This window comes from Anolis sagrei, chromosome 1, assembly GCF_037176765.1.
Source record: "Anolis sagrei isolate rAnoSag1 chromosome 1, rAnoSag1.mat, whole genome shotgun sequence".
NCBI lineage: Eukaryota > Metazoa > Chordata > Lepidosauria > Squamata > Dactyloidae > Anolis > Anolis sagrei.
Window position 1 is genome coordinate 129,926,999 of NC_090021.1, and position 16,523 is coordinate 129,943,521.

General features: G+C 40.7%; 1 protein-coding gene across 1 annotated transcript in view; it reads left to right on the forward strand.

Annotated features, from left to right (window-relative positions):
• Positions 1-15,845, forward strand: part of NOL10 (nucleolar protein 10) — a 50,020-nt gene extending 34,175 nt beyond the window's left edge. Inside the window, exons 15-21 of the mRNA XM_060787741.2 lie at positions 1,933-2,012; positions 2,105-2,203; positions 3,158-3,247; positions 5,519-5,692; positions 9,501-9,748; positions 11,841-11,943; positions 15,435-15,845. Coding sequence (XP_060643724.2) covers positions 1,933-2,012; positions 2,105-2,203; positions 3,158-3,247; positions 5,519-5,692; positions 9,501-9,748; positions 11,841-11,943; positions 15,435-15,551 — 911 coding nt within the window. The 3' untranslated portion in view covers positions 15,552-15,845. The remainder of the gene's footprint in view (positions 1-1,932; positions 2,013-2,104; positions 2,204-3,157; positions 3,248-5,518; positions 5,693-9,500; positions 9,749-11,840; positions 11,944-15,434) is intronic.
• The last annotated feature ends 678 nt before the right edge of the window (positions 15,846-16,523 follow it).

Below are 16,523 nucleotides of genomic sequence, written 5' to 3' on the forward strand. Positions count from 1 at the left end.
TTGGGAGGACAATAGCTTTATAGACAAGCACCTTGGTCTCCCTACGGATGTCCCGGTCCTCAAACACTCTCTGCTTCATTCTGGAAAATGCTGCACTGGCAGAGCTCAGGCGGTGTTGTATTTCGGCGTCGATGTTGACTTTGGTGGAGAGGTGGCTGCCAAGGTAGCGGAAATGGTCGACATTTTCTAATGTTACGCCATTAAGCTGTATCTCTGGCATTGGAGAGGGGGCGGCTGGTGACTGCTGGAACAGCACTTTGGTTTTCTCGATGTTCAGTGACAGGCCAAGTTTTGTGTATGCTTCTGCAAAGGTGTTGAGAGTGGCTTGTAGATCTTCTTCTGTATGCGCACAGACGACATTGTCATCAGCATACTGGAGTTCTATAACAGATGTTGTTGTGACCTTGGTTTTGGCTTTCAATCTGCTGAGGTTAAATAGCTTGCCGTCTGTCCGATAGATGATTTCCACTCCGGTGGGAAGCTTCCCATCAACAAGGTGTAGTATCATGGCGATGAAGATGGAGAATAAAGTTGGGGCAATAACACATCCCTGTTTGACACCCGATTCCACCTTAAATGGGTCACTTTGGGAGCCATTGCTATCCAAGACTGTTGCCATCATGTCATCGTGGAGGAGCCGCAGGATGTTCACAAATTTGCTTGGGCACCCGATTTTTTGGAGGATGGTCCAGAGAGCGCTGCGATTCACTGTGTCGAATGCCTTTGCAAGGTCGATGAATGCCATGTACAGAGGTTGGTTTTGTTCCCTGCATTTTTCTTGGAGTTGTCGTGCAGTGAAGATCATGTCCACAGTTCCTCTGGAGGGGCGGAAGCCGTTCTGGGATTCTGGGAGGGTGTCTTCTGAGAGGGGCAGAAGGCGGTTTGCAAGGATTCTTGCGAGGATTTTCCCAGCGGAGGTTAGAAGGGAGATACCTCGATAGTTTCCGCAGTCTGTTCTTTCCCCTTTTTTGAAGAGGGTGATGATGGTGGCATCCTTGAAGTCTGCTGGGATTTTCTCGGTCACCCACACTTTTTCTATGAGCTGGTGGAGTTGGTGTGTCAGCGCAGGTCCTCCCTCTTTAAAGATTTCAGCAGGGATCCCATCCGGTCCGCTGGCTTTGTTGTTCTTTTGTTGGCTGATGGCATTGCTGACTTCTTCCAAACTAGGCAGTGCTGCAAGCTCATCCCTGGTTTGTTGTTGTGGGATTTGTGAGAGGACCTCTTCGGCCACACTGGAGCTGCGGTTTAGGAGGCTTTGGTAGTGTTCTTTCCAACGTAGTGCAATTGAGTTTTGGTCCTTCAGGAGTTTGGTTCCGTCTGATGAGCGTAGAGGCTGTATGCCATGGTTTCTTGGCCCATAGATGACCTTTGTGGCTTTGAAAAATCCTTGAGCATTATGGGTATCTGCCAGGTGTTGGATTTCTTCAGCCTTCTTTGTCCACCAGATGTTCTTGAGTTCTCTTGTCCTTCTTTGGACCTCAGCTTTTGCACTGGCGTAGATCTTTTTCTTAGCAGCACAGTTGATGTCTCTCTGCCATGTTTGGAAGGCTTTCCTTTTCTTGTCGATTAGCTGTTGGATCTCGATGTCATTTTCGTCAAACCAGTCTTGATGTTTCTTGGCTTGGTATCCAATAGATTCTTCGCAGGCTTGGATGAATAAACCCACAGCTATTAGATATCAAAATGTTACGACATCAAAGTTTTGTAGAGCCATGCTGGAGGACCTAGAAAATGCCTAGATAGGACATATTTTGTCATACATTGATAAATGAAACTGCAGGTATTGGTCCCAGAGTTACAGGGGTCATACTGTATAGTACTGATTTACTAAACTGAATCTTTAAAGCTATTTCTTGTATCTACTACTTTAATGAAAGATTGCCTGATAGATTAACATCCTGATCTCTGTGTGTGTTTCTCCCCTGCCTCCAGGCCTTGCTCATCTTATAGGATCTCCACTTCTTCGAGGATATATGCATGGCTTTTTCATGGACATAAGGCTTTATCACAAAGTAAGCTGGGTTGAAAAAAAATCAGTGACATAGATGTTGACTTCTGAGCAGTTCCGGGTTTTTTTTACACCTCATCCATTTTGTTTCCACAGGTTAAAATGATGGTGAATCCTTTTGCTTATGAGGAATACAGGAGAGAGAAAATTAGACAAAAGATAGAAGAAACACGGGCACAAAGAGTGCAACTAAAGGTAAAGGTTACATTTTTCAGGGGGGAAAACCCCATAAATCTTCCATTGCTGCTTCGGAAAGGAGAGTGACATATTTTTACAAAATTTAATTTTTTTTGGTGCTTCGAAGCTGGTATGCTTTATGTCTGAGGCTGTTTAGTGTTGTGTTGGCATTATGATTTTACCTAAACCAGTGTAAGGAGTGGGGGAATGTAGCTCACTTCATCTCTAACGTTGGTACCTACCAATAGTATGTTTCCAACTTGGCATGTTGGTAGTCTGATGTGATCTTATATTTAAATGCAAGAAAAGCATCCCATGTATTGAAGAATGTGATAAAGCAGAGTGACTCATTCAGGCAGACGCCATATCCAAGTGAATGCCAGTAAAAGATCCCATCAGACTTTGTGGTGGAATGCAACTGCCAACATGCATGCCCCAATGTCCCTTCCACAGATTTAGATTTCTTGTTCAGGAAAAATTAGAACAGGGCTATAGTCAGCACTACTGTCTTATACTTTATATCTTGGCGAAGCATGTAAGTAGATTACAATTACATTAGAAGAAGCAATCATGGTGGAGATGTGGCACTTTTTTCCTATAGGAGATCCAAATTTGACACACAGAAGTCTCGTTATGCTGATAATGTGGGAGCCATTGTAATGTGGTCCTTTCCCATAATATCTAAAGATCTCAGGTCATGTCGAAGGAACCTGAGTCGAAACTACTTTCCATAGAAAAGCTTGGCATGTCACTTTGTGTTTCTTCTTATGCTAACATTGTAGGAGAGCTCCAGATGAGGCACAACGTGGGTGAACCCTTTTTTAAAGTCAATGCAAATATTGTCTATGTGATTTACTAGAAAATATACTGAATATTCAGCATTTTATGTGGGGAAGTTTGCAAAGTACTGTGTGTGAAAACTCAGAGGGATCCATTTTTCTTCTCATTCATTCATTCATTCATTCATTCCAGAAACTGCCTAAAGTTAATAAAGAACTTGCCCTGAAGTTGATAGAGGAGGGAGAAGAGGAATCACAAGATGCAAGAAAAAAGAAACAAAAGGTAGAGTATCTTTCCCATGTTTTTTGTGCTTTAACTGCAAAACAGAGCAAGAGCTTTGTAGAAACTCCATCTTCAGTTTTGGCAATCTCTGCTAGCAGCATTAGGACTTGGAGATTTGAGTACGTTGTAGGACTCTCCACAAATCGAAATAGGTGTGGAGGTTTCTGGCAATTGTTTTTCACAAATTGAACATTTCCATGTTTTGAAAGCAAACCAACAGTTCAGCCTACTGTAAATGAAATTCCTATTTTCACTTGACCTCTGTTAGCCATACATAAGCTTTTTTGTGGTAATAATTGTTTTAATACATATTGCATTTCAAGTAAGATTGTTCGGATACAGTCATCCCTTAGTATCCATAGCTTCCACACCCATGTATTTAACCAACTACAGAATGGGAGTATTCCCCCCAAAGGAAGCGTGGGATATCTCATCTACACCTTGCCACCACCCCCAAGCCCTATTCTGCCACAGAACTCTGCTAATGGTGAAAACTCTGCTAAGAAAGGGGGAGGGGGGAAGAGAGTGCTCCACTTGGAAGAGAGCCCCATGCTTTTATGGAAAGCTGAAGCTCAGAGAAGAAATTGGAATGTATAGTGATCAAGGCTAAGTCACACTGTTGACTGTGACATCTGGTAAAAGTTAGACAGCATGACTGTGATCTGCAGGGGATGACGCAGTAGCTTGATCACGTGAGCTTTCTGCCCTCAATTCTTCTGGCATTTTGAACGTAGCCTTCCATTTCCACTGAGATAAATGTAAAACAAATTATGACAACAGCTTCTTGCTCTTTCCCTGATGGGCCATCAAGCAGCTGGGGTTAGTATGATTCTTGCCTGATATTCTTTTCATGTATTTTTAGATGTGCCATTATGGCACAAAAGAATTTTCCTTTCTGGACAGCTGTACAAACAAGTTTTGGGGCCAAAGTGATTCCCAGGTGTTAGTACTTTTCCATCAACAGCAGTAGTCACTTGTTTCGTTTGTTTTATTCAAAGGATTGTTAAAATATATTATAATAATTAAAATCGTGTTTAAAGTTGAACTTGACTCACTTCTGGAGGTGGTTTGGTCCACAAGCTATTAAAAATTCAAATCACCTTTAATTAAAGATGACAATTAGATGTTGAAGCTGGGTCCTTCTAAAAGATTCTGCTTAATTTAATAGTGTCTGTGGGCAATACATTGTGCTTCATATCATGTGGCAATATCTGGTTTATCATGTGTAATAATGAAAAGTAACTATGTAAGGTACTTCTATTTTCCATAAATCATGTCAGTTGCCATTCCGTTTTTAGTAGTTCATAATCAAATGCCAAAGAAGTCTGGAAAAATGTTTTACACATTCTTAGACATTAACTTAAATATCTAGAGAATCGGAATGTTTCCAGACCATCCCAGGCATTGGCTTTGTGACAGTTGAAAAAAATTAGGTGGAAGCAGTCATTGAGTCATCGATGGTAAAAATTCATGTCCTTCTAGCATTTTTGACCTTCATCACCCCCCTCCCCCGCCTTAAAGGACTACAGTCAGTTTAGAAAATTTACACTGGATGTGTAATTCGAACTAATTTATGTAGATGCATTGGTACAATGACTGTGATGAAATTTCTCACTGTGATTTTGATGCAGCTTTTTTGTGAAACAAGAGTTTAACTTGGAAAAGACCAAGGTGATGTAAGCCTCAGACTTCTGTATTCTCTCTCTCCCTTTCTCCCTCTAATACAGTAGTGAGGATATTCAGTTTTCCTTTTAGTCTTCAGTTTTGTCATAGTTCAGTGTTGCTTCCAAATCCTAAACTGTAGTTAACTATAATTTGTAAGCCAGCTCCAAAATACTGGTTGACAGTGGCTTGTTTCAAATAAACTATAGGTAGGATTAGCCACAGTTTATATGTGATAGAATATGCTATATGATAAATTTAAAATGGAAATAAAATTCCAAACTCCTGCTTGCAACATTATTGAAAAAGCTGCTGCAAGGCCCAGAGCTGAATGCTGAAAAGTCAGTTTTGTTTTCCTAAATTGTGGTTTAGTGTGATGTCCAAACTTTCTGGACATTTATACTTGATTAAGATATGTATTTGATATTAGCAAATATCAAATACATATCTTAATCAAGTAAATGGAAGTAGGATTTTTTTTTTGTAATTGAAGAAATGTAGTATCTGTTTTCCTAGCAAAACTTCTTGAAGTTCCTATTTGCCTAATAGGTTTATTCCCAATGTTTTATGTCAATTTCCCAACATTGTGTTTGCGTTTTTATTTCCTAGAAAATGCCCAACATCCTTAGCGATGATCGCTTTAAAGTTATGTTTGAGAACCCAGATTTCCAGGTGGATGAGAAGAGTGAAGAGTTCAGGCTGCTAAATCCACTTGTGTCTAAAATAAGTGAAAAACGAAAGAAGAAACTACAGCTTTTACAGCAAGAAGAAGCCCTTAGAGAGGTAAATCTGTGCTATTGGGAATGCCTCTCTGTTCCCTCTTATCTCATACAAGGATGATATATGTGGACAATGAGGGTGGGGAAAAGGACTTCAGCCCTTTCTCAGCAACTGAAAACATTGAGTAGAAGGGGTGATTTCATCCAAACTGGCTCCCCTGCGGTCTAAGAGAAAAGGACTCATCTTGGCTAGAAACAGTTATAAGGAGACATGATAAACTTTTCCCCTTGCACCAAAGGAATGTGGAAATTTATTTGGGCCCAGTGCTTGAAGGTGTTGGTGGGGAGTTTCAAACAGTGCTGGGTGTAGGATAAGAACTTGTGGAGGGCCAGTCCAATTGCTTGCCCTTGTCAACAAGAATGGAGCCATAAACTGGGAGCTTGACACCCATGCTGATACAAAGTTAACCAAGAATATTATTCATTTGGAGTCAACCAAGCATTTAGGTAACATAACTGAAAGTACAAGATTGTGCAGTAATGAAATGAAAGAGATGCTAAAATACAGAGAATGAAACTTAAGCATATACGCTTGTGGTTTAGACACTTGCACTCTGAACCAATTAGCACTGGTCTTTCTGGCTACCATGAAAGCCAGAGGACTTTTCTCCACATGTCATTGGCCTAACCCATCCAGTTGGATACATTCTTGGATTGATTTTCTTAATTCAGAAGTGTGAAAAGTGGCCAGGTTGTTAACCAGAGCGAATTACAGAGATCGGTCAATGCCTCTACTCAAACAACTCCACTTGCTGTCAGTAAGTTTCCAGTCTCAATTCAAGGTGCAGGTTATCACCTATAGAACCCTAAATGGTTCGGGACCTACCTGTTTCCGTGATCGCATTTCCCCTACACACCTGCACGATCTCTGAAATGCTCTGGGGAGGCTCTCCTCTCACTCCCACCTCCATCGCAAGCACAGTTGGTGGGGACGAGGGAAAGGGCTTTCTCAGTGGTGGCCCTCCGGCTTTGGAACTCTCTTCCCAGGGAGATTAGGCTGGTACACGCTCTTTCCTTCTTTTGTAAAGATCTAGAAATGTGGATGTTCAACTGTGTTTTGATTAGATGATTTCCCCCAGAAAATGTTGGCTCCCAGTTATGACCCAATTTTCAGTCCCTGAACTTTACTACTGCCTCCTGCTTAGATATATAGTGTACCAGTTACCTCCAATTTTTTACCAGTTACCTCCAATTTTTGTCATCTGGCACTTGCACTTTATCAATCAACCCTTCCTCACAATCGATTGTATTGGCTCCTCGCCCGTTCCCAGAATCGCATTGCTATCTCAGGTTACTGGTTGTCTGTTTGATGGTTGTATTGTCTTCTGCTGTTGTTTTATTTTGCTTGTTGCTGTTTTTATGAATTTTAATGTGTTACTTTAACCATGTTGACCGGGGCTTGTCTTCATGTAAGCCGCCCCGAGTCACTTCGGGGAGATGGAGGTGGGGTACAAAAATAAAGTGATTATTATATTATTATTATAAAGTCTGGCCCATCGACCATACGTGAACACTGGTGCTATTTTTGTAGCTCTTGGGCTCCTCAAGCACCTCCGGGGAGCAGGAAACTTCTCCACATTTTTGGGCCTCCTTGGAACTATTTTCCTCTTGATAAATGTTTTCTTATCCAATGGGAATTAATCCACGAGTTATCCTAGAGTAGAGGTTTCCCAACCTTTTTTTGACCAGGAGCCACTTTCACCAGGGACTACTCTCCAACATTAGTACCAAAATCAGTTTTTGGTCAACTTTGGATTCAGTTTGGTTATTTGGGGTGCTGATTCAGAAAATTGTATTGGATAGACCACATCAGCTCTAGTTTGTGATACAGAACACATGCCATCCAGTAGTTGCCACCTGCTCGCTCACAGAAAACCATATTTAATAAGCCAACCATATTTAATACGCCTCGGCACTATAAGACGGTTTCGCGAGACCAGTCGTTCTCATTGCAACGATGTACCAACAGTGAGGCTGTGGACCATATTTTAGTTCTTGTGGACCACTGACCTAGAGGAAACTAAGTGTGCTATAACATAGCTCTAGAGTGTCCGTAACATGGAGTGTCTGCTTTAGATGTAAGAGTTCCAAAGAACATTTCATAGAATCATAGAGTTGGAGAGATCAAAAGGGGCACCTAGTTCAACCCCATTCCTCCACAAAGGAAAAGCCCAATCAAAGCACCTTCGACAGATAACCATCCAGCCTCTGCGTAAAAACCTCCAGAGAAGGAGATTCTGCCACATTCCAAGGCAGCATATTCCAGGATGTTCCTCCCAATTTTTAGGTGGAATCTTTTCCCCCCTGAAATTTGAATCCAGATCTGTGTCCTAATATCCTGAGCAACAGAAAAAAAACTCGCCCTATCATTTCACATATTTAAACATGGCTATCAAGTACCTTCTCGGCATTCTTTTCTTTGAGCTAAATATACCCAGTTCCTTAAGCCATCCTCAGAGAGTTTGGTTTCCTGATCTTTGATCATTTTGATCACTTTTCTCTGGACATATTCCATCTTGTCAACATCCCTCTTGAACTTTGCTGCCCAGAACCAGACACAATATTCCAGGTTAGGTCTGACCAAAGCAGAATAGAGTGAGACTGTGACTTCCCTCAATGTAGACACTTTACTTCTGTTACTTACTGTTGATGCAGCTCAGAATCACATTGCTTTGCCGCTACTGCATCACACTGAATCCCTTTCACACGAGCTGTTGTCAAGCCATTTATCACCCATTCTGTATCTGTGTATTTCATTTTTTTTCTGCCTACATGTAGGATCCTAGATTTCTCCTTGCTGAAATTCCTTTTGTTAGTCTTGGCTCACCTTTCTAATCTGTCAGGTCATTTTGGATTCTGATCCTGCCCTCTGCAGTATTAGCTGTTCCTCCCAATTTGGTGTTATCTGCAAATTTGTTAAGCTAGCCCTCTAAGTCTTCACCCAAGACATTGATAAAGATGTTGAACATCACTGGTCCCAGTCCACACCCCTGTAACACCCACTAGTCACTTTTTTCCAGGATGAGGAGGGGCTGTTGATGAGCACCCTTTCCGTTCTTATCTGCTGGATAAAAGAACTAAAACAAGCCCCCAAATTCACCTCTTCTAGAATACAGAGATGGAGAAAGGTATAGACAGGAGGCCTCAAGGAACTATGGCCTGTTGGGAATTAGCACTGATAATGCCCATACACAGACAGAAAAATGATTCACCCAGTACAAAGGCATCTTTGTAAGAGGAGGCAACCGGATTGCTGTAGCTAATTTCTGAATATGCATATGTGGCAACATTTAAAGCGGTTGTGTAACCTAGTAGTGAAATTGTTGGAATTTTGAATGAGGCCAAGCTAAATCACATGGCTGAGATTTTGTGCTGGAAATAGACTTGGTGTCACTCATACAACCATAGAGTTGAAAGAGACCACAAGGACCATTCAGTGTAATCTCCTGCTATGCAAGAATACACAATCCAACGGTCAACGGGGGGGGGGGGGGGGGTAAGCTTTTGTATCTGGTTAAGTAGTTGTTTTTCTTCCATTGTAGATTGTTAAAACTAATTGATTGAAAATATTTTATATTTTACTTTTATGACATTTTTGTCATGATTCATTCATCTAGATTTGTAGTTAAAATAGTTGAGATGACCTTGTGACTAATAATAAGGAATTAATAATACTTTTGTACTTTGTGCCCTCTTGTTGTAGCCCTTTCCCAATAATATATCTGTGAAGTGTCACGTACGCCTAATTAGGTAAATGGTTTGTTTAGGAAACATTGACAGATTTTTTTTAACATAACTATTTTTGTCTACAGGAAGAGGAGGAAGAACCAGAAGGAAAACCAAGTGATGCAGAAAGTTCTGAGACTTCAGATGATGAAAAAGGTTGGGTTGAAGAGGTCAGGAAACAGCGCAGACTTCTACGCCAAGAGGAAAAAGTCAAACGGCAGGAAAGGTTCAAGGAGGATCAGCAAACAGTGTTGAAACCCAAGTTTTTTGAGATTAAAGCCGGGGAAGAATTTAGAAGTTTCAAGGACACCACCAAAAGGCAAAAGTTGATGAAGTAAGGCTGGCATCTCTCTTTTTCTCCTTCTATGTGGTTTTTATCCTGGAACACACTTAAGATGCTCACATCTGTCTTGGTGTTTTTCTGCTGCCTTCTGAAGACCATTGCTTTCACAGCCAGGCATGCTGATGGAAAATAGATGTCTTAATTCATCCTTTAGTATAGGAATGAATGACTCAAGGTGGCCTTCTAGAGCACATGGGTCAAAGTCAATGCCCACGAGCCAAATCTGGCCCTCCAGGTGCTGCTCGACGACTCCTGTATTCCTCATTATTACATATCATTACTAGAGCTGATGGGAGTTGGGATACAGTAACAAATGTTCTGTTTAGTGAGGAGAGTGGGGTTTGATTGAAACACAAAGCTTGTGGATATGATGTCTTATTTTAAAATGTCTTTTAACCTTCCTTCAACCTCAGAACCACAAGTACTATTGAGTTGCGATTCCCATTATCTCCAGTCCACATGGCAGATTATCAAAAGTGCTGGGAGTTGTCATTCACTAACATCTGGGAGTCCAAACTGGGTAAAAGCTAAAGAATACTAACCGCTATGTTTTTAAAATGGTCCTCCATGTTTACCATGGAACCATTGGATTTTCCATCCAATGGTCCTTGGAAGGCTGATGTGACTCTCAATGAAAATAATCTTCTAAACCTATGCTTTAGAAGATTACTCGTTCTATCCCTAACCAGCACAATTAGTAGTGAGGAGTGATAGAAACTCTAATTCAACATCTCTGTCTTAGCTATAACTTCCACAAATGTAATGGGCCTCATTAATTAGAAGTATGTTCCTAAATCCATCACAGGACTGTGTATAGAGGAGCACCACAAACGTGCCAAGACCCTATGCTCAGGGCCCTTTCAGTCTCTCTCCCCACCCTGTTGTGCATCTGCACCTATAGTTCACTAGGCCTGCACACTGACAGTCTTCTATTTGTCCCTGCTAGACAAAAGAATACCTCCTTGTTTTTTTTATCTCTTTTCTTACTCTTATGAACCAACCTTTTCTTTTATATTAAAGTTCTGTTGTCCTTGTACCCCAAAAATCTTTACAACCAGCAGCCATATGTCAGGCTTGAATACATTAAAGGCATTACATCCTGTTTGATTATTGAAACTAAGGAGGGCCAGGTCTTAGATGCATGACAAAACCAAAGTCAAGCACCTTATTAAAATATCGGTTCAAGTTAGGTTTGTTAATTCTCCTTAAGTATATTCAGCATTTCTTTATTTTTGGTGAATCATGTTTTAAATTTTGTAATAAGGTTGTTCTTTGGGCATGTTTTCTACTGGACATGTCCAAAATAGTTCCATCTGGTAATTTTCTGCTGATTTATGTGATTTGTTTGGCTTTAGGTAACACATGTATTGGGAAGCTGACTCAGTCTTCCATGAGGGTTACCTATCTTAATCTGTTGTTGCAAAAGCAACAAAGGGTTATCATATCATATCTTGGATCATATTATAGCTGGAAACATATATTATAACATATGGGGGGGGGGGGAGTTGAGTCCAGTCCCCACCACAATAAATTTATTAGTCTTTAAGATGCCACACACTTCCTTGTGGTTATCTTGACTTTCTTCACAGTCTTAATGTCTCCCCTATCCACTTAGTGGCTAGACATTTTGGGTTTTATGGTGACTTTTGTGAAGAGATTTATGACTCTTAAAAATATAAAACAGGGTGTTCCTTTATCATGATCCTGACTCAGTGTTGCTTGAAGCTAATTTTTTTATGATCCCATAGTTACCAGCACTGTTTTGAGAGGAAGAGGTCTATACTGTAGAATCTCCATATCGTCATTTTCCTAAAACTCCTTTCTGGGTTTTTTTTTTTTTTTTTGGGGGGGGGGAGATCTTATGTGTGTACAAGAGAGAGAAAGGCAGAATTTGTAATTATGAGTGCAATGCTTGGAAATATGACAAACTGTAATTCAAACAAAAGCTGCTATAATCAGAACGCTACTTGTTCTGTGTCCCTCTATGGGTCATTAATTTAATTTCTCTCTTTCTGTGTGTGAATACTACTCTAAAAAGAATATGCAATTTATTTATTTATTTATTCTTTTGTGTTTTATGCAGAAAAACTCTTGGAGATCGCTTGCAGCTTGAAGAGAGAGTTGGTGCACTGAGTGTGCATGACACCACCGTAGGAAGCAAACAAGTTACATTTAAATTAAAAAAGGTAAGCTTAGTATTGCAGAGAAGTACATTTAATATGAATAATAATGCAGAAGAAGAATACTGTTTTCTTTGTAGTCACTTTGGCTATTATTTTACAGGTTTTGCACTGCATGCTTTCTGTCATATGGCAGATTTATGCATCTCTTCTTGCTTTACATACATTTTTCTCCTGTTTTATGTTGAGGGATTCTGGGAGTTGTGCTTCAAAAGTATGGCATTTGTCTTATCCTGGCAACTCGGAAATCTGACTGTTCATCCAGCTGTCATCTGAAATTTCACTTCATGTATGCCACTCTTTTGAAGCACCACTCCCAGAATCCCTTGACCTGGCAGTTTTTGGTGTTAGTTTTCCAGGCTCTGATTAGCTCAAATAAGATTCCGGTACAAGCAGAAAATACATCTTTATGTCCATTGGGAAGATAATTGTATCCCACAGTCTACATGTAGTATGGTAGACAGTGGGAGGCTTCCAGCTTAAAAGAATGTCTTTTAGTAGATGTGCAGAGATTTTGCAGAAGCAGGATACTATGGTTAACTCTGGGAGGAGGATACGATTGGTAATCATATCTTAGAATCATAGAGTTCGAAGAGACCTCAAAAAGCCTTCTATCATGCAAGAGCATGCAATCAAAGCACCACTAACAGATGGCCATCCGCCCTCTGCTTAAAAACTTCCAGAGAAGAAAACTCCCCCACATTCCAAGGCAACATATTTCATTATTGAACAGTTTGTACTGTTAGAAAGCTCTTCCCAATGTTGAGGTGGAATCTTTTTTCCTGCAATTTGACTCCAGTTCTTGGTATCTTAGTCTCCAAAACAACATAAACAAGCACACCCAATCCTCAATGCGACATTCTTTCAGACATTTAAACAAGGCTATCATGTCACCTCTCGGCCTTCTTTTCTCCAAGCTAAACAGACTCAGCTCCCTGAGCCATTCCTCATTGGGCTTGGTTTCCAAACCTTTGATAATTTTGGTTGCCCTCCTCTGGACATTTCAGCTTGTCAAGATCCTTCTTGAATTGCGGTAACTCAGAACTAATGTTATTCCTGGTGAGGTTGGACCAAAACAGAATAGGGTGGCACTGTGACTTCCCTCAATCTCAACACCATACTCCTATTGATGCTGCCTAGAACTGCATTGGTTTTTAAGCTGCTGCATCACACTGTTGACATGTGTTGAGCTTGTGGCCTACTAAGAGTCCTTCTTCACCTGCAATTGTTGGAATTCAGATCATAGCGTACAACAGCAACAGGAAACTGTAACCTTCTAGGTCAGTGGTTCTCATCCTGTGGGTCCCCAGATGTTTTGGCTTTCAACTTCCAGAAATCCTAACAGTTGGTAAACTACCTGGGATTTCTGGGAGTTGGAGGCCAAAACACCTGGCAACCCACAGGTTGAGAACCACTGGTCTAGGTGTCCATGTTCCAAATGCCCATCCTCACCATTGGCTATTCCGGCTAGGGCTGATGGAAATTGTGGGCCAAAAACATTTAGAGGAACACAATTGACCACCTCCAGTCTGTGGTCTATACTCTTTCCAAGTCTGACTTCACAGGCAAAATAAGATCTGGATACTTTTTAAAGTGTTGCTCTAAAAAAACCCCCAACAATTTAACATCTAGTATTGCATTCTGCTGTCAAAAACCCATTATCTTCTCTGGGTTTCTGGTGTCTATCTATACCTTAGATCAGTGTTTCGCAACATATGGGTCCCCAGGTGTTTTGGTCCACAACTCCCAGAAATCCCTGCCAGTTTACCAGCTGCTAGGATTCCTGGGAGTTGAAGGCCAAAACATCTGGGGACCCACAGGTTGAGAGCCACTGCCTTAGATTGTTTCTGTATGACTGAATAACTCAAGATTTCAAGATCCTTCTTAGACTATCATTGAAAGTATGGAGTTGCAGGAAGGAGATGGATCCACCTTCCTTGATAACTGAGAAGTCCATCTGGTAACCTATATCAGAATGAATAAATATAAACATTTTTCAGATTTGTTCCTCGGCCTTTTGCTTCCAAAGCATCCCCGTGGCCCCTTTGCTTTGGAATTGTCCAGCATGTCCTTTGCATTCAATGTTCTTTTTCTAGTGAGAAATATTTGAGGGGGAGGCATTATGCTGTGAACAAGACACACAAGCCTCCACTGTTCTGTGTTTCATTTTGAGAGATCTGTGTGGGCAGGCATCCACTCTGAGCTTGTCAGTCCTGCATGGGGAATGTGTGGTCCTGCACATGTTTTGCTGGATTGCTTCTCCCAGAAGCCCTAACCAGTCTAGCCCATAGCCAGAGATGATGAGAGTTGGAGTCCTTCAGCATCATGTGGTGTTGCAGTGAAACAGAAATGGTGAAATGTTACTGACACCAGTAAGGCACACCACCAGATGTGGGTGTTTTTGTTACTTGCTTTGTTCTGTTAAACTGAAAGCTCTGTGTTTTGGAAAATGTGAATCTCCATAACCATTTGGGAAATGCGATTCATAACCGTTTTGGAAAGTCACTGGTCACTGGAAAGGCATGGCCTGGTTAGAAGTCACAAGCTTTTGAAAAATGATGTTCACCAGCATTCATGCAAGGCAACTAGGTCTCTCAGCTGTTAAACTGATGTATCTAGGCATGACCTTGAACTATTAGGGACAAAGATGTGCCAATGCACAAAACATATACATTCAGCAGAGTTTCAGAAGTGTTCATTTTTAGTTACTCAAAAACATCTACTCTCTCTTAAAATATATTTGCCTTTAAATCATGCTCTCAGGACATGATTTAAAGTCTTCTTTAAAAGTAACGGAGTAGTTTACTCACAAACTTCTTATATACAGCATATTGGATTCTTTGCTTATGAATCCAGTTACAATCGGATTTTAAGTAGTTTCTCTGTAGGTAACACAGGGCATCCTTTTATAATGAATAGTCCATAGTCCAACAGGATCTCTCTGTATTGATCTCTAAGCATACAGATGGCTTCTATTCTCTCTAAGAGTCAAATAGCTTCTGTTTCCACTGAAGTCTAAAGCAAACTGAAATGAAGTCTTAGTCCTAAACATGTCCACATGGTCTTCAGCCCCTCCCACAACAAAGTGGTTAGGTAAAATTGCAAACCAATACGCGCATGCAATACAGTAAGCAATTATGTACAGAACAACTAGTTGCTATTTCCAACACTGGACTTTCTCTGAGACCTGTAAGCTGCATTATTAAAAGAAATTTGGAAATGAGAGGAAACATGGATAAGTATTTTAAGAATGTAGGCCTTTCAATCCTGGTCCATTCCTAGAAGTCTCATGATGTGTAAAGGGTTTTATTCCTGGCTAAGTAGGAGTACAGTTTGTGAGTACTTGAAATTGTTTATCAGGAAGGAGAAACTTAACAACATATTAGTACATCTTTACATCCCAGTTTTGTTTTGTTTTTCTCACCTAAAGATGTCACTTGTGTTAGTTTGGTTTAGTAGTACACCTCTCATTTGGGTATTTTCTGCATCTATTTCAGTCAGTGCAACAACAAAAGCAGCAGGATGCAGAGAAGCACCATCACGAAGAGAGGAGGAAACTTAGGCGTTCAGCTGGCCACCTAAAGAGTAAACGAGGAAGAGGACGGCCATTCTGATAACTGGGGGAAAAACTGTTTTCAAAAAGTGAACTTAAGAGGTGCACTTCCTTTTATCTGAATCATGGGCATAAGTCAAGTGCGCACAAGATGCACATCTTTTTACAGAGAACTGTCCATTGCATAATTGTCTTCTGGAGAAAAAATGAATGACAAACTTGCATCTGAAGCAGAGATATTTATTTTTCTAATGGGGCTGTAACTGGTTATTGTATAACCTTGTGTGGGATTCACAGCAGATATTGCTGTCTGAATTGTACTCCATTACTTACAATTAAATTTTAATAATAATAATATACTTTTTCTAAAGACTCTTGTTTTCAAGAACTGGAAAAAGTCTGATCTCCCAACTCTTGAAATAAAAAAGCTGACTCTGATTTAGGGCAAGATTTATTCAGAGGAGGTATCCCATGTCCACTGCAGGTGGAGAGAGTATGAATTGCTTAGTGTTACCCTGTCGGTTTCCATGGCAAAGTAGGGGTTCAAACCCTACTTTTATAGGATTCATCTACTCAAGATTCCTCCAAAAAAGAGACTTTATTATTCTTTTTCCCACCCTGGACATTGCACAGATATATAACCCCATTTTCCTAGTTTCCAACAGACCTCACAACAGACCTCATCTGAGGATGCCTGCCATAGATGCAAGCGAAACATCAGGAGAGAATGCTTCTGAAACATGGCCATACAGCCCAGAAAACTCACAACAACCCAGACTTTATTAAGTTTCCCACCACACTATACACCCATCATGAACTGTAAAACGTGACAACAATGAATGTACTGTAAACCAATAGGACTGTGGATTGTAATTTGTACCAATCAGTGCAATGTCTGCTATTTCAAATGTCTATAAAATATCAATGTCTATAACAAAGGGGCATGTCAGATCTGGGAAAATTCCCCTGACATCCTTCCTTGGCCAGGCAGAGCAATAAAGCGATCTGCGTATCTTCACTGGAATCAATTGGG